This window comes from Aspergillus affinis (assembly GCF_023601865.1).
Source record: "Aspergillus affinis strain CMG 70 chromosome Unknown NODE_86_length_164826_cov_86_211346, whole genome shotgun sequence".
Lineage (NCBI taxonomy): Eukaryota > Fungi > Ascomycota > Eurotiomycetes > Eurotiales > Aspergillaceae > Aspergillus > Aspergillus affinis.
Window position 1 is genome coordinate 66,619 of NW_026515867.1, and position 23,719 is coordinate 90,337.

Sequence of the window (23,719 nt, forward strand, 5' to 3'; positions counted from 1 at the left end):
CGAGTTAATAATAGAAACCCTAGGATCGCCTTGTGCGATACTAGCGACGCGCCTTGCGTCGTGGTCAATGATTTGTCTGATCAACCAGGAGGAGGGGAATTAATTGAGTTTGTGTTGTGACTTGTCCAACGCCACCGTCAAGCGGTTCTGCAGCGATTCGACGAGAGGCCGTTGGAAAGCGCCTGGCGGGTTCGATGGAGATCAGGAGATTGGGAGAGCAGCTCTGCATAATATGGTTGATCGTCTTGCCTCTGCAGCCGCCCATCCATATTGATTCCTAGAGCCGTTGACTGGTCAAGACGTCAAGATCTCTGTCTCGAATGAACAACGTGGGGGGACGTTGGGATATTTCTTTTCATTTTCCTTTGGGGGGGGTTTGGGGAAGGCACGAGACCCTTTTCCCCCGTCCCTTATCTTCCCTTTCCCTCTCTTCTTTCCCTCTTTTCTTCTTCCTCTTCTCCTTCCCCCCCTATTTTTGCTTTTCCTCTTCCCTGCACTTTTGTTTCCTCTCCAATCCGACTGTCGGGTTTCCCCTGTCAGTCTCATTTAAGGATCCTGGCATCCACGGTTCGTCTCCTTCATCCCATCTGCCTTCGCGCCGACAGTCAGGAAGAATGAATGGATCAGACACCAAATACTGAGCGTCGTTCTAGATATCGCCACACGATGTCTTCATTTATTACAGTTGAAAAGCGTCATCTTGAACACCTGCTAGAACAGTAAGTATGCTGAATTCGTCTACTTGTCTTCCGAGTAATGCCATGTTTGAGTGTGCCATACTTCGTATATACATCGGCCCATACAAGACCCACCCGCTAACGAGGGAATGTGGATAGAGCAGAAGCTGTAAGTCGCACGAGTTAGCGATCTATAGTTTACTTTTTTTTTCCTTTTTCCTTTCTTCTTTTCCTTTCCTTTCCTTTTTTGCCCGTTAAGCTCAGGCGAGGCCGATCGACAGCGCGTATCACCGGAAAACAATGCCTCCAACCCCGATTCAGTGACGATCCCCAATTCCGAATATAAGCATTTGGTTAGTCGTGATCACGATCCGATGGCATAGGCAATCGTCAGTGCTGACCAACGATCCGTGGAATGACAGCTTCAAGAATCCGAACGTTTCAGTATGTGACTGATCAGGCGACTGACCATGTGTTTATCTCTAGCCCGGGATTAAACTGCCTAATTGCTCGTCCTGACCTAATCGATAGATAGATTGAAAGAATCTCTTCTCAAGGGGGGATTATCGACGGAGAATCTCGATGTCAGTACTGATGGAACAAGGCTATAAACACTCAGCACGATGGGCGAGAAGGCTGACCATCTTCAGGTGTTGATCTATGGCTCAGAACCACAAGAGACGCCAAAGCAAGACTTTATACGGAGAAATCCTCATGGTCGTCGTGAAGTTTCCTCTAGTGTTGACTACCACTATGAGCATTCCAACAACTATAAGCTCTCGACAAATTTCGATGATGAAGATAATGACGACGAGGAGGAAGAAGAAGGCCTGATAGATTCTCAGGACAGTGACGAAAAGGACGATTGCGAAGAATCCTCGAGGACCACCGGATCATGTGCTGGCACAACCGATCGACGAACCATCTTGATTCGTGGCCTACCTGATCGAGTCACCCATAAAGATCTCGTCGAAAACATGCGAGGCGGCGCCCTGCTACATATTTACCTTCGAGCTCGTGAACACACCGCCAGCATTTCGTTCGTTGAAGAAGCCGACGCCCAAGGCTTTTTTCAGCATGCCAAAAATTATGGTTATTATGTAGCCGGAAAACGAGTAAGTTGATCGGTTGTCAAGTAATAATTATTCGCGTTTTAACTAACCTATGTCATTCTAGGTGGAGATCCTGTGGAATGACCGTCAGTTCTACATGCCCCCTTTTGTTAGGGCTAAAATCAACAACGGAGCGTCGAGGAACATCATGCTCTACAACGTGAACCCCAATATCACCGAGGGGCTCATTCGCAAGGATCTCGACCATATCCATAACCTTATTGTGGTGGCGGTTAAATTCAAGAATGGAAATGCCTATATCTCCACCAACTCCGTTCACAACGCATTGTTTGCCCGGTCCTGCATGATGTCTCGGCTCACTTACAAAGGCATGAGAATCGGGTTCTATCCCGATGAGTGCAACCAACCACTGCCCAAGATTCCCACGGGACCGAAGAAGGACGCACAAGCCGGGGTCAAGAAGCCAGCCTCGATTCCCAACCGTTTCCAGCTCCTATCGCTCGACGGGGGTGAGGAGGAGGATAGTGATGCCAGTGAAGGACTGAACGGTACTCCCTTGGGGAGTGGTATCCGCTGGGCAGACAACAGAGTATTGGCTTAGCCTAGGGTCGTTGACAGGAAAGCGTTCTTTTCCTTTTGCCGAAATCTTTCAAGGGAAGTGGTAGTGGAAGTGAATGAGAGGGATGTTCATAATTGTTGCAAGATTGGTCGAATGAGAGCCGGCCCTTTCACCTTCTTAACGTCTAGCCTGGGGATCATCGACCCCACATGTAGGGCATGAGAGCATGGCAAAAGAGCTTTGATTACGCATTGGGAAAGTTGGTGTACGATCTACATGAGGCGACGCAATAGCGGCAATTCCCTGGGCCCAGACGCAAGTCACAGATCCCAGAGTATCACAGTACACATAGAAAGGCAGGGTCATGATGTTCATTCCCCCCCTTTTTTTTTTCCCCTTTGCTGGAAGACATTCTTGAATTCGTGACATTTGAGCGTTTGTAATCCAGCCGACAAAAAAACCGATAACCATTAAACAAGGGAACCCCCCCACGGGCATGACAACGCAGGATGAATATCAGGAACGACGTTTCAGACACACACCGGCACATCGAGGAACAGGAAAAGAAAATTGGGTGATATTTGAGATAGCTGGCCTATACTAAATCCAGCCGAGGCCAGGCCTAGTATCGCACCATTAAGCAACAACATTCCACAGCGGCAACCAGAATCGAACCAAAACCCGATTGTCCCATGGATTCCTTTTCTCCCTTTTGATTTCCTCCCCGGTACACCGTAGATACCATTCTGCGTTTCTGCACAAACATCTTTTTTTCCATTTTTTCTTCGTTTCCTCGTCTCTTGCTCCCTTTCCTCGCTCCGACAGACGAGAAGAGAGTAAAAGACAGGGTGGGGGGATTGAGAAAACAAAGAAAAGATGGCGGGATGTAAGAATACCCGTCCGTCTTCCCTCTCTCTCTCTCTTTTGGGTGTCCCCCGTTTAACGGTAGGATTTCTGGTACCTGGCGCGGGCACCACGTCCACCGAACTTCTTGGGCTCCGTGCGACGGTTGTCGGCAACGAGCAATGTGCGGTCGTACTGGGCAAGAGCCTGCTTCAGCTGGTTCTTGGAGTGCTCATCGACGTACTTCTGGTAGTAGGCGACGATGGACTTGGCGATGGCCTGACGGATGGCGTAGACCTGCGAGGTGTGACCACCACCGGAGACGCGGACACGGATGTCGACACCGGCGAACTTGTCGGCACCGACGATGAGGAGGGGCTCGTAGACCTATTGTTCCATGGCATATTAGGTTTCGGGGTCCTTTTCTCATGTTCTTCCTGGCAACGAATTTCCCCAAGACTGGACTGGGAGTGATGGTGGCGTACCTTGAAGCGGAGGATCTCAGGCTGGACCAGAGAGAGGGGCTGGCCGTTGACCTTGACAAGGCCCTTGCCTTGCTGTTAAGAGAAAAAGTCTCAGTTATCTTGTTCCTTGTATTTTGTGCGGGTGGGTTGAAATTCGATTTGTGGGTGATGGTGTATGGATGAAGAGTCGACGGAATGGAATAAAATCATGGGTGTTCCTGTTTCGCGCATGTTGATCGTCCTTCTCTTGTTCCTTCATTCTTCTTTCGACGTTCGTTTCTTTTTTTCTTCTTCTTTCGTATCGTTGCGAATATTTCCCTCCTTGCTCTTTCCCAACATCGTAGAATGTATTCCACTTTCCGATCTCAAAATCCCAAGGGCACGATGTAGACAATCACAGGGATTCAACAAAAAGACGGTTCTCTCATACCTTGCAGTGGGCGACAGCGGTGGCTAGATAGAGATACTTGTTAGCCTTTCATCCATTTCGACAGTATATCCAAACCCCCATGCCATGTCTCCATCCAGTTGCGCGCACACACACAAAAACCACCCCATCGCAATCACCAAAACCAGCAAAAATCGATAAACTCACCCGTCTTCTTCTTGCCGAAGCATTGCACACTCGGGACGGAAGCCATGGTGATCGAATGGCCCTGATCGGTGTCGGAGAGGGAGTGTGGTGGAAGTTGTCGTCGTCTCGGGCTACTTTCGATTAATTTTTCGGACGGGCTGCTTCGACTGGAGCGACTCCGTGCGGGAGGCCTTCGCTTAGTGTTGGCGCTAGTGCCGCTTCTAGGGTTTCGGTTTGCTCCGTTTGCTTTGCCCCGGGTCACGTGGGGCGGTCAGTTCGAGTTTGTCGGTTCGGACTTCGGAGAACGACGGTCTGGCGTATTTTGCTGCGGCATCAGATCGTCTGCTTGGGGTGATATCGTTCATTGCCTTTCTTTCTTCCCATTGACTGGATTCAGTCTTGACCCCCTCCAGACCAGCTCCAGTCCGGATCCTTCATCACCATGTCGCAAACCATCGGAAAGGTACAATACCTCGACAGCTTCCAATTGCCCAAGAATCTCATCCGACTAACCTATCCCGACTGAACAGACCCGTCTCGCCTACTCGCGCACATGGCATCACGTTGACGTGGGCACCGACGGCCGCTCCCTCGGCCGCGTCGCCTCCGCCATCGCCCTCCACCTCATGGGCAAGCACAAGCCCATCTACGACCCCTCGACCGACTGCGGCGACTATGTCGTGGCCGTGGGCTGCCACGACCTGCGCACCACGGGCAAGAAGCGCTTTCAGAAGAAGTACTACACCCACAACACCCGCCCCGGTAGCCTGCGCAGCATGACCATGGACAAGATGTTTGAGAAATGGGGTGGCGGCGAGGTCCTGCGCCGTGCGGTGCGTGGCATGCTGCCCAAGAACCGTTTGCGGGACAAGAGATTGGCCCGGTTGAAGAGTACGTCCTTCTTCTCTTCCCTTCTCTCCTCATTAATGTTGCATTAATGCAGACATCTCGGGCTTTGGCTAACAATTGATCGGCAGCTTTCGAGGGTCTCGCTCACCCTTACAAGGCCAACATCGTCAAGTTCGGGAATCAGTCGGTCATTGGAAACATGCCGGAGGTGCAGCAGTCGTTCAAGGAGGCTAAGGCCACTGCTTAAGGGACGTTAATACCCCCCTTAGGTAGCTACCGTCTCAGGCTGTGTTATGTCGAACTCCTGCTCTGCCTCTGGAATGTTTCGATGGTGTAATTGTATACATACTTGTACCGTGCTGTTTGATTATATCTTCCTGTCTTGTCGTTTTTGATGATTTGCTAGCGCATGGGTGGGAGTTTCTTTTTTTTCATATTTTTCATACATTTTAGGGGGTTGTCTCGTCCTCCCCATCCAGGGACTCGAGGTCCTACCTACATTTAAACTGCATCTTTTCCGACAGATTTGATATTGGTGTCTTTGTATTATACCATACGAACCAGTGAGGGAATTCAAAACAATAAGAGAGAAAAGAAAACATATGCTTGTCATGTATGCCTTTATATGCCCCAGACTATATACAGTTGACCGTTGAAAACTCCCAAAAACACAGAGCACAGTTCTTCTTCAGCCGTCATGCATATCCAATGCAGTCTACAGCTTCGGTTTCAGCGATGACCGTCCCACGGTACACTTGATCAGACCGTTGGGATCGGTCTGAGGGGCAAACACCTCGGCGTTCTTGCCGGTGTTCTGCAGCCCCTTGTGCCACTCCAGATCTAAGACAGGAACAGTCAGTATGATAAGGGAAAGGGTGGGAAAAAAGGCATTGCGAAGGATCCAGGAGGGAAGAGGCAAGAGAACGTACTGATCTCAAAATAATGCTTATTAGGCAGGGAATAATCCACCGTCTCCACCAGCGGCTGATAGGCCAAGATCTGCTCGGCCATCTTATACATGGTGTTCTGCACGCTGGCACTGTTGTCCTCGGCAAAGGTCTTCAGAGTGACCTCGCGGGCGCGCTCCCAGGTGGCGTCGAACTTGGGGACCACGGTGCGGACCTCGTCCAGCGAGGCAAAGGGCTTCCAGGCCCAGCTGGCATCGACGTCGGTGCTGAGGATGCGGTCCCAGGTCTCCTTGAGGGTGGTGTACTCGTCGCGTAGGAAGCTATGGAACTGCGACGCGGTGCTCTTCAGCACGGTCAGCTTGGACAGGCCCGACGTGATGGCGATGCCGCGGCCCTCGGTCACGTCGACCTGCACGGTGCGCTTCTCCTCGCTGTCGCGCACGAACGAGTGCGGGTGCGGCTTGCCGTCCACGGTCAGTCGCGTCCAGCGGTGCGTGACGATGTGGGCGTGCGCCACGTGGATGTGCTTGTACTTGGTGACGAAGTGGGTGCCCAGGATGGAGCCGAACAACTCCGGGGGAGTGACGGGGTTTTGCTTGGCGAGGATGTAGATGGTGTTCTTGATGGAGTCGGTGGCTACGATGACGCTGTTGTCGGCTTTGGTGTAGCTGGTTTGGGTGTTAGTTTATGTTCATTTTCTGTCTTCTGCTTCCTTCTGATAGGGGTCTGGTATCCTTCATGTCCATATCTGACAAGGGAGAGAGCCCTAGAAAGACCGGAGGGAACCAAGGGCTTGCTTGTAAGGGCACTCACGACGTCTCGATATCACCCTCCAACAACACGCAAACGGTCATCTCGACCACGGTCTGCACGCCGGTCTTCTCGTCCTTGTGGACCTTGTAGACGCGAACATTGTCCTTGCCGTAGCGAGCTGCGGATACTTCGGCCATGGTGAGAGCTCGTCTTGAGATAAGATAGAGAGGGTGAGATAGGGATGGGATTGTAGATGTAGATCGGCGGGGAGGAGAGCTTCGAGCAAGGGGCAACTCGGACGAAAAGAAAAGAAGAAATCGATCTGTAGGACCGACAGGACAAACGGGAAATTCTCCGCGAGGTTAAATAGTCGGCAAATCGACGATGAGCGGCGTAGGACGACGGCGAGAGTCGAAGCGATGGTCTGATGGCGAACGTCGGCCACCTCCGATGGCCGCCTTATCTTATCGGCTCTCCCTCCTTGTCCCTGTCCACCTCCCTCTTTCTTACTTCCTTCCTGATTCCTGACTCTCTCTCTCTCTCTCTCTCTCTCTCTACTTGGCTCATTTCATTTGTGATGTCTGTTTCACCCCCCCAGACTCATTCCGGTCTCAATTGACCTCGTTAGATCAGCAGTGACAGATCATGACAATGTCAATCATGCCAACACTGACAGTAAACTCGCAACGGTCCAACCAACGGCGCCGGAAGTGGGATGCGCCGCGACAGCAAATGCTCTCGTCAGTGATCAACACTTTCGATTCTAGACTGCTTCATGAAGCTATATAAGACCTGGATGCTCGGTACATCCAATGACCCCCCCAAACACCGACACCGCCCATGCTATGCAACCTGACGGTCCGCCAGCTGTCAGGCTGTTTGCTCTCGGGCGCTTCTCAATCCTTCCCCACACCCAATCGCCGGTCTTAGCTCTTTTTTCCCCTTCTGCAACTCCAGCTCACAATCACAAGCTCGCTCGTTGCGTTGTGACCCCCGCCAACACCCATTCCTATGTTGTCGCCTTTGCTAGGAGGGCAGAAACGCCCGCCGTGGCTATTACGGCTGCGTTCCTCTGCGAGTTTTATCGTCGCGACGGTCTGGATCTCCTTTTTCACGGTAAGTGGCAGCTCGTGGTTGAAAAAAGTCACCAACCATGGCCATCGTCGCATCGGTCAATACCGAAACTAGTACTAATGTTCATTTCAAAGGACTTTTTTCTCTATGCCATGGTAAGCCGCGACCTGCAATACCGACCAATGCGCCGTCCACTCGCTGAACCTCTCCGCTCGGAATAGATCGTCCCCGTTATGCCGACTGCCCTGGTCGATCGAGCCGGTGTACCGTATGAAGAGCGTATGTCTTCAATTCACTCTTGTCTGCAGGAAGTATAGCTGAGCATACCTCGACAACAGGGGAATACTGGGTCAGCGTGCTCCTCGTGTGCGAAGCCGCCGTCGCCTTCGTCTGCTGTCCCACTTTCGGATACATGGTCGACGTCACTCCCACCCGCCAACTCCCCTACCTCTTCGGCCTGATCCTGTTGGGTGCCTCCATGGTTATCCTGTCCATCGCTCACACTGTGGGTCTGTTTGTTCTTGCGCGACTGATCCAAGGTGGTGCGACCGCCATGGTCTCGGTAGCAGGTCTGTCCCTGTTGACCGACACGGTTTCGTTCGACAATCTCGGCCAGACCATCGGGTACCTGGGGTCGGCCATCGCGCTGGGTTTTCTTTTGGGTCCCCTACTGGGAGGCATGGTATATGACGTAGCGGGGTATCAGGCCGTCTTCGGGATGGCCTTTGCCATCGTGGCCATCGATGTCATCATGCGAGTTGCGGTGATTGAGAAGAAGGTCGCGCGGCGCTGGACGGCCGACGCGCCGGAAGGAGGCCATGAATCGGCGTCCCGTTCGCCAGTCGACCGTGGCTATGACACCTTCGCAGACCCCGGACTCGTGTCGGATGCAGGTCCTGTCGAATCTCAAAAGCCCGCGCTTCTGCTCATTGCGCGACAACCTCGGGTGATAATCTCGTCGTGGGCTCTTCTCGTCCAGGGCGTGCTATACTCGGCTTTTGATTCAGTAAGCCGCCCTTAGATCGTACTGCCGGGTGGATGTAGGCGTCAGTGCTAACTCTGTAGACCATCCCGGTCTTTGTTGAATCGCGATTCCACTGGGGACCTTTCGGAGCCGGCATGGCTTTCCTGCCCTCCGCCATCACTGCTCTCTTCGAACCCTATTTCGGTCAGTTTATGCAGATCCGACACCCCGCATATTTTGAACCTCGCTAATGCAAGGGGCGTGGAACAGGTACACTGTCGGACCGTTACGGCTCGCGTCTCATTACCTTCCTGGGGTTCTTGCTGCTGGCTCCACCGCTCATCTGCCTGCGGTTTGTGGAGCAGAACACCACATCCCACGTCGTGCTTTTGATGGCCCTTCTCGGCCTGATCGGACTCCTGATTAACTTGTGCATTCCGGCTCTGTTTGTCGAAACACAGCAAGTTCTCGAAGATATGGAGCGCCGTCAACCGGGAGTCTTTGGCGAGAAGGGAGCCGTCGCGCAGGCGTTTGGCATTCAGACGATGGCCCAATTCATGGGACTGACTCTGGGACCGCTGTGGGGTGGGTTCTCGGAGTATCAGTATGGATGGAAGACCATGTCGTTGACCCTGGGAGTGCTGGCAGGCGGAACAGCGATTCCCATGCTCTGGCTCAGCAATGGGCAGAAGGAAGAGGCGGAGGATGAGGAGAGGGAGCACCTTATTGGAACATGAGTATCGCTCGTAGTCATCTACTTCTTATAGTTAACTAGAAGACTCGTCGGACCAGTGTGACATGTCCGACTCTACACTGTAGGTGAAGAGATAAACAATGACCAATACGAAAGCATGTGACTCCCTCTAGGCAGTCCGCGGACTCCGAAGTAACTTCTCTTAAACTTCCATGAAGTCTTCATCCTCCGCTCGCGTTACTCTACGTGTCAATTGCATCCCGTCAACATGGCGAGCCGGTTATGCAATGCCTCGAGGATAGGGCGACTCTCCAGAGCAACGGTAAACCCCCCTGTCCTATGATCAAGTACTTCAACTCACCCATCCTAGCTCTCTGGATCAAAATCCACCTTCCACACCTCCGCCCTCCATCACCAACCGTATCAACAAGAAACAGCTCGATTCTACCTCCCTCACGAATCTGTCCCCCACGCCGCGACTATCCTCGGCTTCCCGTCGCGCCAATCCGTCTCCAAGGCCCTGCATCCCGGCACCTGTCGCGAGATCGTCGATTTAGCAGCGACGATCGCCGAATTCGAGCCCGTCCGGCTGTATACCCGTCCGGAGGATATCAGCTCGGCGCAGGAACTGATCAAGCAGCGGGTCAACACGAGCGAACGCCTAGGTCTTATCCATGACAGCCAGAACAACCAAAAGAATGGGAGCAGCAGACCCGTCCCTGGTCTCCAATCCCGAGTCCAGATTATCCCTTGTCCGACGAACCACTGCTGGGTACGCGATACAGGACCGGTGTTCGTCCGTCCGGTAGATCCGGATCCGATTCCAAACCCTACTACAACCACGACGCAGCAGCAGCAGCAGCGTTTCGCGATCAACTTTTCATTCTGCGAATGGGGCAACAAACACATCGACCCTATCTTCACTGACCTCCCGGAAGAATCCACCCTCCCCAGCGATACCCATAACCCCAAGACCACCTGGCCTATCCCTTCACCCACTACCCTCGCCGAAAACACCGATTTCGCAGCCCGCGTCATCGCCTCATTCTCGCCCTCCTCATCCTCATCTCCCACCAACCCCACCATCATAACCACCCCCCTCCGCCTCGAAGGCGGCGGCATCGAAGTCGACGGCCAGGGAACCTTCTTCGCCACGGAAAGCAGCATCTTCTGCCCAGAACGCAACCCGGGCCTGACGCGAGCGACGGCCGAGAAAGAACTGAGTCGCCTTTTCGGCGTACGCAAATTCATTTGGTTTCCAGGCCGTAAGGGGCTAGATATCACGGATGCGCATGTCGATGCGTTAGTTAGGGTTGTCAGGCCGGGGGTGGTGGTTGTTTCGAGACCGTGGAGTTATGATTATGGTTCTCGTGGGGAGAGGATGGAGGAGACTACTTCTACTTCTACTGGTGGTGCTGTTCCTAGTAGGGAAAGCACGCGACACGAATGGAGGCGCAATTTCGAAGAAATCCGCGCGATTCTAGCCCACGAGACAGACGCCCTGGGTCGACGATTCGAAGTACATGAGATCGCGGAGCCAGATCCGAGGTATCTGACAACACAGCAGCAAAATAATGGTGTTGTTGCTGAGGGAGAAGAGGAGGGAGATCCCGCGGCATCGTACGTCAATTTCTACTTCGTCAACGGGGCCGTCGTGATGCCGGTGTTTGGGGACCCTGGGGCGGACGAACGGGCCGTGCGGACGATGCGACGGTTATTGCCGGAGAGGGAGGTGCGGACGGTGCGCGTGAACTGTCTGCCCCGGATGGGCGGCGTGGTGCATTGCGTTACGCAGCAGGTTCCTGCTCTCTAGGGTCTTTGTGTATAGTATAGTGTATATTAGAGTACCATGTAGTATTTGTTCCTGAATGAATAATATCTCCACTCATACATACAGAAATAAAAGAATATGGATCAAAGAAAACAATGATCATAGTCAATCCCCAAATCTAATAATTTATCTCCTTTTCAAGCATACAGTCCGAATCACAATCCACTCGTCCCCTCATGTCTTGGTTTTGTCTTCATGTCTGGCCTAGCCCCGTAGGCACACGATATACATCCAACCCACCCATATGATGTACAAGATCAGAGTAGAGAAGAGAAGAGAAAGAACATCCCGAGGAAAACAGCAGAGCAGCAAAGAAAGAACAGCGGCAAACATATCGTCTTTTTGAGAATTTGTCAGCTTCTTCAAATACCATGTCCAAGAGAGAGAACGAAATATAAGACCCAACCAGCCAATAACGCCATCCCATGCTTGAAGTCGAGTTCCAAACGCCCAGTATCATATCCCTCGAGGAATTTTAGAAAGTGGTAAAAAAAAAATAAAAAAAAAAAAGAAACGAAGAAGAAAAAGATATCTCGCAGAGGTCGTAAGTTCCAAGGATCCTCAAAATGGACACAAAAGTTCAACCGGAAAACGCAAAGGGACAGTGGGTACGGAGTAGAAGGTACAGAATGGTTTTTACAAACTCAGTTGATCAATACTTCCGACTCGTGTACTTCCACCCAACCGGCCACCCCCCTTGGTCACCATGCCTAATCGATAGAACCGCTCGTCCCCGCCAGGCGTCCTCCCCCCAATATACCACTTCTCCTGCCCCAGGGCATCCCGGAACCCGCCGGAGCCATTGGAACTATCGCTTCCGCGACGTTGGCGGTTATGGCCGCTGGCTATGGGGATGGGAGTGGAGGATGAGGCTGGGGTTGCTGGCGGGGAGGTCGGAGCTGCCGAGGAGTCTGCGGCGGCAGAGGCCTGATTGAGGGGTGTTCGGGGGTGGGAGTTTGGTCGGGAGTGAGCGGATGAGGAGGTCGACGCGGAAGGGTGGTGGTGGTGGTGGTGATGATAGTGATGAGTTGTCGTGGAGCCGGGCTCCGGGGACGAAGCGCCGGAGCTGCCCGCTTTGGTGGCTATCGCTCGGGCACTCTGGGCTATTTGAGAAGACGGTCCCGTTGCGGACTGCGTGCCCGCCGTGGAGGCCTTATAGGTAGACTGGGCGCGAAAGGCCGCGAGGAAGTTGGCCAGGAAAGGCCTGTTGGTAGACATGGCAGATGGGCGGTGGCGGTGGTCTTGGTTATCAGAATCCGGCCTTCTGCTGGACATATACACTCACGCGGCACCCCGTCGGACTATGATTTTACAGTCTGGTTGATTTGGTATTGAGTAGAGTTGAGAGACGAAGAAAAAGGACGGGTTAGTGAGATGGGATATGGAGGAGGGGGTGAGGCTCCTTTTGCGTCACTGGTGATGTGGGCGAGGTGATGTAAAGACAATGAAACCGCAGTGAGCGATCGGTCTTCTAGATATAGACAGGCGTAGCCCTTAGGACGATGAAGGCAAACGCGACCTCGACTGGAGGGACCTTGGAGGAGTGCGAAGACCAGAGTTTAAGGGAGCGAAGGAGGTCGAAAGCCGGGAAGTCGTTATTCTCCGAGGCGTCCCGTTGCCGCTGAGGCGGAACCACCAATCATCAGAGACGGATATCGGGCGGCGCCAAAGCAAAGTCGGGAGTGACGTCTTTGGCTGTGGAGAGGAAGGAATCCAAGCAGAGTCCCCGCACCAGCGAGAAGAAATTAGTCAAAGTAAAGCAGATCAAAGAACGGAGCGTCTGGTCTGATCCGGGGAGAACGCGGGGTTGAGGAGAGGAGAGGGGAGGAGAAGAGAAGAGAGAAGGCAGAGACGAGAAGGAAAGAAACAAGAAACGAAACTCCTTTGCCCCGGTTTGCGGCATTTCCCGGAGCCTCCCCCGAGATCACATGCCGTCCCTCCGTTTGGATGCCCTCATCTCGTCGCATCGGACAAAAGGGCGCCTTCTACTTCAAATCATTAAAGGTAGTCACTACGGTGTACTCGCTCTACGTCTATCCGCCGGTCTTGGATCGTAATCTTTCCCTCATTATGGCTCTTGGATCTAATCACATAAGTCTATATTCTAGCTTTTGATCCCCTGTCCCCCATAGGATCGTCCCCCCGGGCCGAGCGCGAGTACAAAAAATAAACACAAGAATCATCTCAGGCCCCGATGGTGTCCGATCCCTCCGCAAGGGAAGACAAGAATGTAAAATGCAAGCGGACACAAATAGAGAGACAATCAGAAAACCGACGTATGGAACATCATTTGGGCTGACCAGGGGCATTGCATCAAGGTCAATGGACACGCAAAGAAGCCCTCGCTGGAGGGGGGCGTCACATCGTCCAGGAGCAGCCCAGCCACGGAAAACGTTTGGAATAAAACAACACGTTGCGGATTCGCAATCAACGCGCAACGGGAAGAGAACGAGGTGAGAAAGACGAAGGGAAAAGGACAACCAGATAGAAAGAGATACCACAGAAAGGGAAAGGTAGGAATGGAAACAAGCATACAACATCTCCCCATAGCCCCCGCCTCCTCCAGAACCAGAAATGAAGAGAAAAAAAAGAGAAAAGAAGAAAAACACTCATATGTCCGGAGGGAAGATGCATAAGCTACTTACACGGGTGGACTGAGAAACGAACATGTGGATCGAGACGGCCGTGACGTTTAGACAAACGATCCCAAGCACAGTCGATATTCATGCGACTCGGGATTCGACAGGAAGGAAATGAAAAAATAACGGGGAACGAAGCGTTGACAGAAGCCCTCCCGTAAGATCTTTTGACACTGGCAAAGCAGCAGAGACGAGGAAAAATCGAAGAAAAACGCAAGGCACAAAATCAAGAAACCACATGCCCAAAGTCTATGATTGGACGCCGGAAGAAAAACCACACACACCAAACCATCGGCCCACTCATAATGGATGGAAGCAAATCAAAACAATTCCTGGACCGCCGCAAAGTTGCACTCGCCGTAGTAAATCAAGATCAATGATGCTGGCACGGTTTTTTTCGAGAGAAATAGCAAAATATCAAAGAACAAGCCGAACAAAAAAACCGCAATGGATGAAGAAAAAGATGGCCTTTTTTCGTAATAAATCGATGATGCGATGTCGCGATATGAATGAGCTAACGCCGAAAGCTCACTGCACCTAGTCCATGCGAAATGATAGAAGCTTTCTCCAACTTTCTTGTGTCTTTTGGCGCGAGACGTAGGCGATTCTTTCGGAACTTCCTAGATCGAATCTGATCGCTAATCGTTCGCAAAGAACGCCGGTTCCACGCACACAACCTGTAAACAAAAAAGATGATTGAGCTGCTTTCATTTTTCAAGGGTTGAAGAGAGAGAGCAAATAAGAAAAAAAGCTCCGATTCGTTTAACGTGCACATCGTTAAGTTGAGCTTCGACTCAATCGGCCATCACGCATCCACTTTATTTCGCCACTATTGACGCGCGGGCTGAACGGTGCCTAAATGTCGTTGATCAGTCACTGGATAATAGGAACAGGGAAATTCCGATGCGAGATTTTACTTACCGTCGCCGCCCAAAGTGGTCGATGCCAAATAAAGACCATTCATTCCGCCCTCCTGGGGACCAGCGGTGGTGGTGGGGTAATACTTCCGCTCGGCGTCGACGTGAGCGTGGATCGGCTCCTGGCCAGATGCCATGGACTGAGGGAAAACGGGGTTTATATAACCATCGGAAGCTCCGGGCTGAAACATCGAAGTCCAGTCAATTTCGCCAGTGTGATGGGGAGTGTGCCCAGACATAACTGGGCGTTTGGGATCTTGAACGACCGGGGGTTTTACCTGCTCAAGTGAAGGACGGTCAACGTTCAGGTGCTGGCCGGACGCATCGGTACCGGGCTGAACGAGGTAGGGGTTCTGCTTGGGAGCTGCCAACCAGGGGCCACGCTGAGGCGCCTGTCCCGGGGGGTACGCATCCTCGGGCTGTCCACGGCTCATCCCGTTGACAGACGACATCGAGAATCCCAAAGGCTGCTGGTCCGGGTATCCGGGTCGGCCGTGGGCCATGCCGTTTCCGTTCACGGCTCCGTCAGCGTAAGGCGCACCCGGCATCCCATTGGGAGGGGGAACGGCAGCGTTGACTTCGTCCTGAACCGGCTTGGCGGCCGCAGCTTGGGATCTCTTCAAATGTGCCTGGGGATGAGACAAGTGAGTCGCACCGGTGGGGTTGCCGCGACGTAACGAGCACTTCTGGAAATGGCGCTTCAAGATATCACTTCGGGAGAAAGTGTCTTTGCAAAGAACACACATGTAAGGGCGATCACCAGTGTCTGTAGAGAAAAGGAAAAAGATATGTTAGGGACAATGATTTCACAATTATCCGGAGCGTGCATGGCTTCGGATCAATCAAAACCAAAAGGAATAACTTACGTCTAAGCAAATGACGCTTCAGGTGCTTGGCGTGAAGATAGGTTTTGTTGCAATGCGGGCAAGGGAATTTTCCATCAGCATCCTTGGCCGGAATCGTGGTGTTCTTCGCGCTGCCATTGACGCCATTCGCGACGGGGGCGGCGCGTCCGGGAACGCTCGGGAGGATACCGCGACGGCCCTGGGATCCCACCACCTGAGTGCGGGGAGGCTCCTTTGCACCGTAGGGACTAGCACCGTTTGCGCCCGCGACCGGGTCGGGGTTCATCCAAGGGGATCCCTTGCCATCGGAGTAGCTGAACGCGCCCGAAGGGAGTCCGGAGTAGTCAGGACGGCGGTCCCGCGGGGGTGCCGGAGCAATCGGCTGCGGGTAGGTCTGGGCACTCGACGCGGGAGGCAACACGCTGTGAGGCGGAGGGTAGTGTTGCGACTGCTGAGGCTGCGCCTGCGGATTGGGGTGGGAGAGGAAAGACGACGGAGGCAGGCTGCCCACGCTGGTATGAGGCATTATGGGAGCGGTGGAAGACGCGTAAACATCGTGAGTAGTGGTGGGATACCTCGACAGATCCGGCCTGTACGGCGGCTGGCCCATGTAGGAATGAGGGGCAGGGGACTGGCTGTGATGAGGCTGCAGCGGGGGGAGGGTATGCGGCTGGGACACCGGATACTGAGGCTGCATGCTGTATTGAGGGGGCATTGGCATACTCGAGATAGGTGTCGAGGAAAGAGGCGTGGAACCCTGGGGGAGACTGGTGGATGGGGGCCGTGATGGATGAGATCTAGGATCCATCGTGAAGCGGAGAGAGGGGTGACGCGTGAGAAGAGAAATAGGGCTGGACTGGCAAGCAAAATTTCACGGTATCCCGATCATCGATTTCCGAGCGAGAAATCCTTTTTTCACTGGGAGGTTGTCTTCTGACGAGAGGCTGCGCGAGATGTGTAGCAAGCGTGCCAATGCCGAAAAAAATTTTTCGCGATCGAAATCCTGATCACTGCCTTGTTTTCTCTTCGAGGTCTTTGTCTTCCTGGTATCCTTCCTTTTTTTTTTTCTTCCTTTCTTTCCTTCGTCGAGGATTTTGTCTTCTGGTTTCTTGTTTCTTTCTTTTCCGTGGACAGAATCAATCGTCTGAACCCGACGCGGAGATAGGACGGAGCGGAAAGGACGTGGTCAGGATAGCAAATTCCAACGGGCGATCAATTCCTCAGCCAGCCGACAGTGAAGAATCCTTGCAGTCGACGACAAAAGGGCGTTCAGGATCAAAAGCGACTCCACTGCAGAAAAGAGATGAGGATGAGGTCGAGATGCTTAATCGTGAATTCCCCACGGTCACCCACCAGGAAAATCGAGTTGTGTGGGAACTTCTTTTTATCCGCACGTTGTCAAAACAGTCAATGGTTCTGATCCACCAGGGAGGCGGCGTGTAGGTGGGTCTAACAACAACTGCTAGAAGGGAAAAAATTGCTAGCCAAATCTTGCTTCGCGTCAACAATGCGCGGGATTGACCAGGGATTTTTTTCCAAATGGATGAAAAGGAATAATATAAAATACGAACTCTGCCAGGAACGACACGTAAAGGGTCCGGAGGTTAGAGAAGCAGAAGAGAGAGAGAAGATAAGGTGAAGAAAAGGAAAAGGGAAGAGGGAATCGAAAAAAAGAAAAAGAGAGAAATAAAATGTTCCCTAAAAAAAAAAGGGTAGTGAAAAAAAAGAAAAATTGAAATAAAATAAAATAGAAAAAAAAAAAAAAAAAAAAAAAAAAAAAAAAAAGGTAAATTAAATTTCCAAAAAGACAGCACCCAGGGTAGCCGTCTAGTCACGGAGAATGGAGGGAGAAGGAGGGGGGCGACGAACGGCGGCGCAAAGTTAAGAGGGCAAGTAGCGGAAAATGTCAAATTTTGGAGAAGAGATTCTAGCACGCTCTGCTCCTCTTCTTCCTTTCCTTTTCTCTCTTTCTTGTTCAGAAAAAAAATAGTTGATGATTCCGGCGCAGGATAGGAGAAGAAAAATACGAAAATAAAAATAAAAATAAAAAAAAGTTAATTAATTGAAGAAGGTTGAGACTTGTGAGAGGGGACGGGCGGTGACGATCGTAACTCGAGGAGGCAAAAAACCACGCAAGAAATAATTATTACGATATTTGTTTATTTTTTTTTTTTTTTTTCATTTTTATTATTAGTTATGATTTATTACTGTTATTCCGTCAGCAACACACAACGTTTGGGACGGCTGCTGGTGCCGTTGACCTGATTCGTGCCTCACCCGGTTTCCGAGAATAAGACAAGAGCCGAGCATTCGAAAACTTTTTTTTTGCTCTGTGTATTTTATTCTTTGGGGTAAAACATCGTAAGGTTACCGTTAGCAGCAACAGTGTTGAGAGGGTTCTACGGTTGGCCTTGCTACCCTTTCTCTGGCTCCTTCTACCAGGCATGTTAGAGATTGGCGGTTGATGGTCCAATGATTAAAGGAAAACGGCGGCATCGGCTTGAACGACGAGAGTTAATTCCGAAAGGTCGATCGGGAAAGCAGGGAAGAGAATGAAAAGTACGACTGAATTTGGTTGGCAGCAGCGGCAAGCAGGGGAAAGTTGAAATCGCCGTTCCGGGAGGTGCGGTTGGCTGTGCTGCTTTTTTTTTCCCTCTCTCTTCTTTTCTTTTCTTTCGGGGAATGACGAGGATGGTTGGAATGAAAGAATCGGACGTGTGCCGAAGGCAGTCATCGGGGGGTACCTCGGCGGTACCCTGGCCGCATACAGCTACGTAAAAGATACTTGGCATTGACTTCTCGTTACCGGCTTACAGGAACAACGCAAGCGGATAAGTGTGCTCTTCTAGCCCAATGGACTATTTTAGAACTGAAATGATATACGGTGTACCTATGGTCGCGATGGTTCGTCGTAATGAGCGGGCATGTGAGGATCATAAATTGCATTTATACATTTATACTCCGAGGACCGGGATTAGAAGGGTTCGAGGCGAGATGAGGGGATAGTACGGAGTAAACGATTGCGAATATCAGAGAAAGAGGGGTGATAAGCTGATGGAGGGGCGGGTGGCCCTACCCAGGTAATTACAGTTTACACTTTACACCGTAGGTACATCCTCCCCGAGAGGAAGCGCTACTCCGTAGTAGGGAGGGGGGAGGGGAGAGGTTCGTGAGACTGAGAACCGGTTGCCTTGAGAGGAGGCTGCTTGCAGGCCGGCTCTACGGTACGGTACTTACGACGCTCAGTCCATACGGGCTTGATACTTCCCGACTCTCTCTTCCGATCGCATATCGCATTGTCCTTCCGCTCTTCATCCCTTTTCTAGTTTCTATTCTGTTTCCAACTGAAACATCCCAGCTGAGTTGGCCTGTTGGTGTGCGTCAGGGGGGAAGAAAGTAGGAACTCAGGGGTTAATACGGTATAGGTTGGCATATCTACCGGAGTAGTAGATGAATTCTCGTGATTAATATTGTTTCCCTCCCAATTCCCCTGGATTTTCATGACGGCTCCAAAAAAATCCAAAGCATACTCCGTAAGGCGGATGGATAGACTCCTGCATCACATTCTCCGCAATTTGACAGTCCCGCTGGCCCAATATTGGCTCCCTGGGCGCTCAGTCCTCATGGCACATCCACAATCCCACATGAGCAGGGACAGAACCTTATCAAGGTTATCTTTGTGTGAGTGGAGAGTGACAGCCTTGTTCCTTGAAGATTCGAACAATGGTAACTTGCCCACTTGCTCCGCCCGAGGTGGAAATACCCATCTAGATACAGTTAAGATGTGTAGATTGAAGAGATGGATCTGGAGTTGATGGGGCTTCATCTTCTCCCGCTGTCATTCCTTCAGGGCCACCTTTTCTTCGTACTTAGTGATTCGTAGCCAACCTTCTCTCTCACATGCGGGCATCTATCGGCGCCTATCCCTCCACTACTCGTCACCTTCCCACCACTTCATCCAGCTTAGTGTACGAGGGCTGCATATGATATACCTGCGGTGTTACAGTCGACTCAACGGTTGATATGCATCGTGATGCTATTTTATGCTGGACTTATCGAGTAAAACGCTCTCGGGGAATGCGTTGACGTCATCAAAGTGCTTGAAGTATGTGCTCTGTACCACCAAACCGGCTCATTTCTCTCGAGGGTCCGTGATCGAGACTACATATATCTCTACATTCACAGCCCGTCACGAGAAAGGGGATTTTCCATCCACCCAGGCAGCCATGACGTCCGTAAGCGTTTGGGCCCTTCCACTCAGCAGAAATTGCGCCGAGTGACTGAATGTCAAACCACTCAAGCACGCACTGTGCTTCCGCATAAAGACACCGTCTAGACCTTAATTCGTACTTTTGCCTCCTCGCGTGTGGCAGCAACCGGTCCAATTGGCAAATTCTGGCATCGCCACGCACTTTGTTTCATCTTGCAGGCAGACACTAGCATTGGCTCTCTTTTTTTTACTGAAGCCAGCGTAAGAAAAAACCGCTCGAGGTCCTTTCCGTGGTTCCAATAAGTCGTATCGAACCCTTGCCACCTTCAAATAATAATATTATTACAAAAAGCCAGAATATGATCAGTCACATTGTCTGGTTTTTCCTGGTCAGAGCCAGTGCTTAGTCGTGAAGGGCATACGGCAACATCTTTCTGATGAATATTCAAACCATTCTGCAACATTCGCAAGTACCTGGCCGGATGGGTCCTCCCTTTGTTTTTTACTTTTTAGGCTTCAGACAAAAAAGATTCGGCGACTAGTTTTCTCCACCAGGAGATTTTCGCTGGGAGCTTCTCCCGCTTCGATTGTGGACCTTCAACCAGTTAGGTGAGGAGAAGAAGTGGGATCGATGGATTGCAGGTTGATTTATTTCCGATTACATCTCTATCTGATCTGACTTTTGGCTTCTTGTGTGAAGCGACGGACATGGAAGCGTCCTTTTGCAGACCCTCTGAGACATCTGGAGATAAACTATTTGGATTCCATTTCAGTAGTAGTAGCGACGACGCATAATAGAAATCCAAATTCTTGGGGTACCGACCACCGGTATTTCCGCATAAAGCATTCCGTGATAACGCTCGATGGTCGCGGAGATTACCAGGGAAAACATACACCGTACTGAGTACACCATGTGCTCCGATACTGATAGGTAGTGTGTACGGTGTACGCATTTATTGTTATTTATTATTTTTATTTCTCGGTGGCGGAGAACTTCGGGTGCTTGGATGGCCGATGCGGTCATAGTATCTGGCATCTACCCGCGAACCAAGGTGGGAGCAACAGTAGCAAGCTGAAACCTGCCTGCGTAGCGGCGGACATGAGCGTTTCATTTGACTCGGTTAATAGACTACACCCAATCCCCCCAAAGTCAGTTAATTAGGAAAATTATACGCTTTTCCCATACTGTGGTACGAATCCTATCATGCTTTTGTCTTTTGTCTTTTGGATTTTTTTAAGTTCTGATTGAGTAATAGATTAACTCATACTTTTGATGTTATTTTTGTTCTTAATTTTTATTCGAGCGTGCCACTGTCCGAGTTCACCTTTCCAGCGTTAGTCGTTACTGTCTGCACCGTGTGCTCTGTACGGAGTATGCGATGTGCATTGCCGCTGGTCTCGCCCGAGTTGCCACTTTGTGTGAAATTCCAAGGAACAATCCACTTAGACTCCTGGCAGGCTTCCGGCAACCCTGCACCTCGCCCAATGTGGCGGTCCGATCACGGCAATGGGCTCCACTGGAGGAGCCGATGGCCCGCTCATGGAAACTTCCACGGAGACCATCCACTTTGGAGTTAACTCAACTATCCTGGCGGTGTGGAGTGATCGTACTATGCAGCTTGCAGAGGAGAGGATACCGACCATTGTCTACTGGGTAAGTGAAGTAACTGAGTATAGACTAGAGTACAGTAGTGTATCTACGGAGAACCGGAGCATTGTCTAGCAGCTTTCGGTCGAGAGAAGCAGACACTATCACCCCCGTTGATAGTGGTAGACTCAGGAACTAGGTAGCTAGAGTGTCTTCTACGGAGTAGTTGCTACGGGTCGCGGTGACCTAGAAGGGGGACCGAGGGACTCAGGAAGAGATAGTAGTTACTACTCCTACGCACTACGCAGCGCATACGAGAAATGTCCGAGTTTGATCGTCAAGGGGTCCATTATCATAAAGCTTGGCATTCGCTTGCTGCGGTGTTTAGCAACATTAACAGAGGGAATTATGATCACGATCGGAGGCATATGATGGTAATTTTTATTGATTATGTCTTACTTGCGGCTTTATTCTAGGGCAGCTTTCCCGAGACCGTCTACGGTGTAGAGTACATTTGATACCAGAAGGTGGCCGGAATACCTCCCAGTTCTTCCGGATACGGATACTGCTAGCAAACAGAGTGTCCTGATTATCATATCCTTCGAACTTTCGCTGAGGAATTTCCGTATTGGGGAGGGACAGAGAGAGAGAGAGAGAGAAAGCAGGGCTATACATCGAAGTGCAGAGTAGCAACGACTACTGAGGCTACTTCGAGGACCTATCCATGGATAAGGAATATGGTAGCCAAGGGACCGACAATCTGCGCGTGCAGATAAAAAAGGGTTAAACCCTGTATGCAATTCGGCGGCCAACACCAATCAAACCGTAAGGCTACGTGGCAAGGATCAATAGTCCTGGATTGCAGCCAAACCGTGACGGCGTCACAAGGCCCAAAAATTTAGGAAATAATCGGTAGCATAATTCCCAGATCAATATGGCATGGCATGTAGCCGCCGCTCTTCCCCTCCTTCCCTGTCACTTTTACCACCTAACATTTGCGAGTGAAAACGCAACTAATGTCCATGCTAACCATCATCTCAAGGACCTCCAACCCTAGGATTTGACGCTACTGCACGACCTGCGTGCAGATCGCCTATCTTTTTTTTTTTTAATATTGTATTTTCATTTAATTTATAATTCAACCCCTCTGTATCTGCAATTTTTTTGCCGTCCGAATCCGGGAGCGATTCATGGGCGTACCAACTTCCCACAGCTCAACCATCAAGCGAAGGAAATTTCTCTCATCCTCGGTCGGCACTTTTACCCTGGGAGGCTGGTTTTTCCGGAGCAGGCCGGAGTAAAGCCGAAGCCAAATCTGGACCGCCCCCATTTTATGCCGGTCGGAGCCAATCACAGGGGCGGTGCTGCAGTACCGAACGCCACCCACTTCATGCCAAGGGATCTTGACTTCGTTAGGGGGTGGTCTGAGGTGGTCATGGATCTGGACTGCATGAGATGATATAATCAGTTTATCTGGGATTTTTGTTCAATTGAGTTCGTTCGTTGGGCGGTTTTTGTTTTTTATTTATTTCTATTTCTTTTGCGGAATAGCCTGCGCGAGATTGTCCAACTAGTCCATTGCTAGTAGGTTTGTACCGCGCTCCCTAGGTATACGCATACGGTGTACTGTGTACAGTACATCCTCCGTCTCGGAGTTAGGGCTAGTTAGCGAATTTGAAAACCAAAAGAAAAGGTATTTGTAAAATGTAAGCGGAGGAAAGGAAGGAGGATTGCCCTTAACGAAATCCTCGAGTCTTGAGTCTTGCTGCTATTGACTGGCTGACCGCATCATGCACCCTGCACCTGGGGGGCCCTGCAACGCTACCTACAGTGCTTTTCCCGGCGATTCTGGTCGTGCCGAATCCGACCAGATGCCCGAAGTTGCCGAGCCCCCTCTTTCTTGCTCTTCTTTCGCGAGAAGTTCGCAACCAATCGTGTCATGGGTCGACTCGGACGAACAGGGTGTCTGTTTACGGGCGGCTGCGAACACTCTCGACTCGGTAAACTCCCTAAGTATGTAACTACCTAAGTACCTTATGCGACGTGCGTCCGCGGCTTTGCTTTGCACTCTTTTACAGGTAGATACATCCATCCATCCATCCATCCATCCATAATACTGTAGTCCTGGGTATAAGCGGCAGGGACAAGGTTCGCCTAAGGCCGCGCGTCATAAAAAATTATACTCTGTAATCTTATTTGTGTCCGAAACTGAATCCTGAGGGTAATCAAAATAGAATGATCCAAATAATCGGCAGGG

General features: G+C 51.2%; 8 protein-coding genes across 8 annotated transcripts; 4 read left to right on the forward strand and 4 right to left on the reverse strand.

The window, feature by feature from the left end:
• Nucleotides 1-666: 666 nt before the first annotated feature.
• KD926_010763 (RNA-binding protein) lies at nucleotides 667-2,351 on the forward strand (the record flags this gene model as incomplete). Its single annotated transcript, XM_053103159.1, has 4 exons — nucleotides 667-719; nucleotides 1,213-1,261; nucleotides 1,328-1,792; nucleotides 1,854-2,351. The coding sequence occupies 4 exons, from the start codon at nucleotides 667-669 to the stop codon at nucleotides 2,349-2,351; spliced, it is 1,065 nt and encodes a 354-aa protein (XP_052953432.1).
• An 897-nt stretch (nucleotides 2,352-3,248) lies between these two features.
• On the reverse strand, nucleotides 3,249-4,257 carry KD926_010764 (40S ribosomal protein uS9; the record flags this gene model as incomplete). The annotated part of the gene is made up of 4 exons (XM_053103160.1): nucleotides 3,249-3,539; nucleotides 3,638-3,709; nucleotides 4,047-4,069; nucleotides 4,212-4,257. 4 exons carry the CDS (start codon nucleotides 4,255-4,257, stop codon nucleotides 3,249-3,251), a joined length of 432 nt encoding a protein of 143 aa, XP_052953433.1.
• Nucleotides 4,258-4,632: 375 nt separating this feature from the next.
• On the forward strand, nucleotides 4,633-5,286 carry KD926_010765 (mitochondrial 54S ribosomal protein uL13m; the record flags this gene model as incomplete). Its single annotated transcript, XM_053103161.1, has 3 exons — nucleotides 4,633-4,653; nucleotides 4,721-5,081; nucleotides 5,168-5,286. 3 exons carry the CDS (start codon nucleotides 4,633-4,635, stop codon nucleotides 5,284-5,286), a joined length of 501 nt encoding a protein of 166 aa, XP_052953434.1.
• A 468-nt stretch (nucleotides 5,287-5,754) lies between these two features.
• On the reverse strand, nucleotides 5,755-6,897 carry KD926_010766 (urate oxidase; the record flags this gene model as incomplete). Its single annotated transcript, XM_053103162.1, has 3 exons — nucleotides 5,755-5,879; nucleotides 5,969-6,615; nucleotides 6,761-6,897. The coding sequence occupies 3 exons, from the start codon at nucleotides 6,895-6,897 to the stop codon at nucleotides 5,755-5,757; spliced, it is 909 nt and encodes a 302-aa protein (XP_052953435.1).
• Nucleotides 6,898-7,512: 615 nt separating this feature from the next.
• On the forward strand, nucleotides 7,513-9,475 carry KD926_010767 (MFS transporter; the record flags this gene model as incomplete). The annotated part of the gene is made up of 6 exons (XM_053103163.1): nucleotides 7,513-7,816; nucleotides 7,889-7,929; nucleotides 7,996-8,053; nucleotides 8,113-8,780; nucleotides 8,840-8,942; nucleotides 9,009-9,475. 6 exons carry the CDS (start codon nucleotides 7,513-7,515, stop codon nucleotides 9,473-9,475), a joined length of 1,641 nt encoding a protein of 546 aa, XP_052953436.1.
• Nucleotides 9,476-9,700: 225 nt separating this feature from the next.
• KD926_010768 (agmatine deiminase family protein) lies at nucleotides 9,701-11,245 on the forward strand (the record flags this gene model as incomplete). The annotated part of the gene is made up of 2 exons (XM_053103165.1): nucleotides 9,701-9,754; nucleotides 9,803-11,245. 2 exons carry the CDS (start codon nucleotides 9,701-9,703, stop codon nucleotides 11,243-11,245), a joined length of 1,497 nt encoding a protein of 498 aa, XP_052953437.1.
• A 654-nt stretch (nucleotides 11,246-11,899) lies between these two features.
• Nucleotides 11,900-12,481, reverse strand: KD926_010769 (uncharacterized protein; the record flags this gene model as incomplete). The annotated part of the gene is made up of 1 exon (XM_053103166.1): nucleotides 11,900-12,481. The coding sequence occupies one exon, from the start codon at nucleotides 12,479-12,481 to the stop codon at nucleotides 11,900-11,902; it is 582 nt and encodes a 193-aa protein (XP_052953438.1).
• Nucleotides 12,482-14,731: 2,250 nt separating this feature from the next.
• Nucleotides 14,732-16,472, reverse strand: KD926_010770 (uncharacterized protein; the record flags this gene model as incomplete). Its single annotated transcript, XM_053103167.1, has 3 exons — nucleotides 14,732-14,757; nucleotides 14,824-15,585; nucleotides 15,686-16,472. The coding sequence occupies 3 exons, from the start codon at nucleotides 16,470-16,472 to the stop codon at nucleotides 14,732-14,734; spliced, it is 1,575 nt and encodes a 524-aa protein (XP_052953439.1).
• Between the last annotated feature and the right edge of the window lie 7,247 nt (nucleotides 16,473-23,719).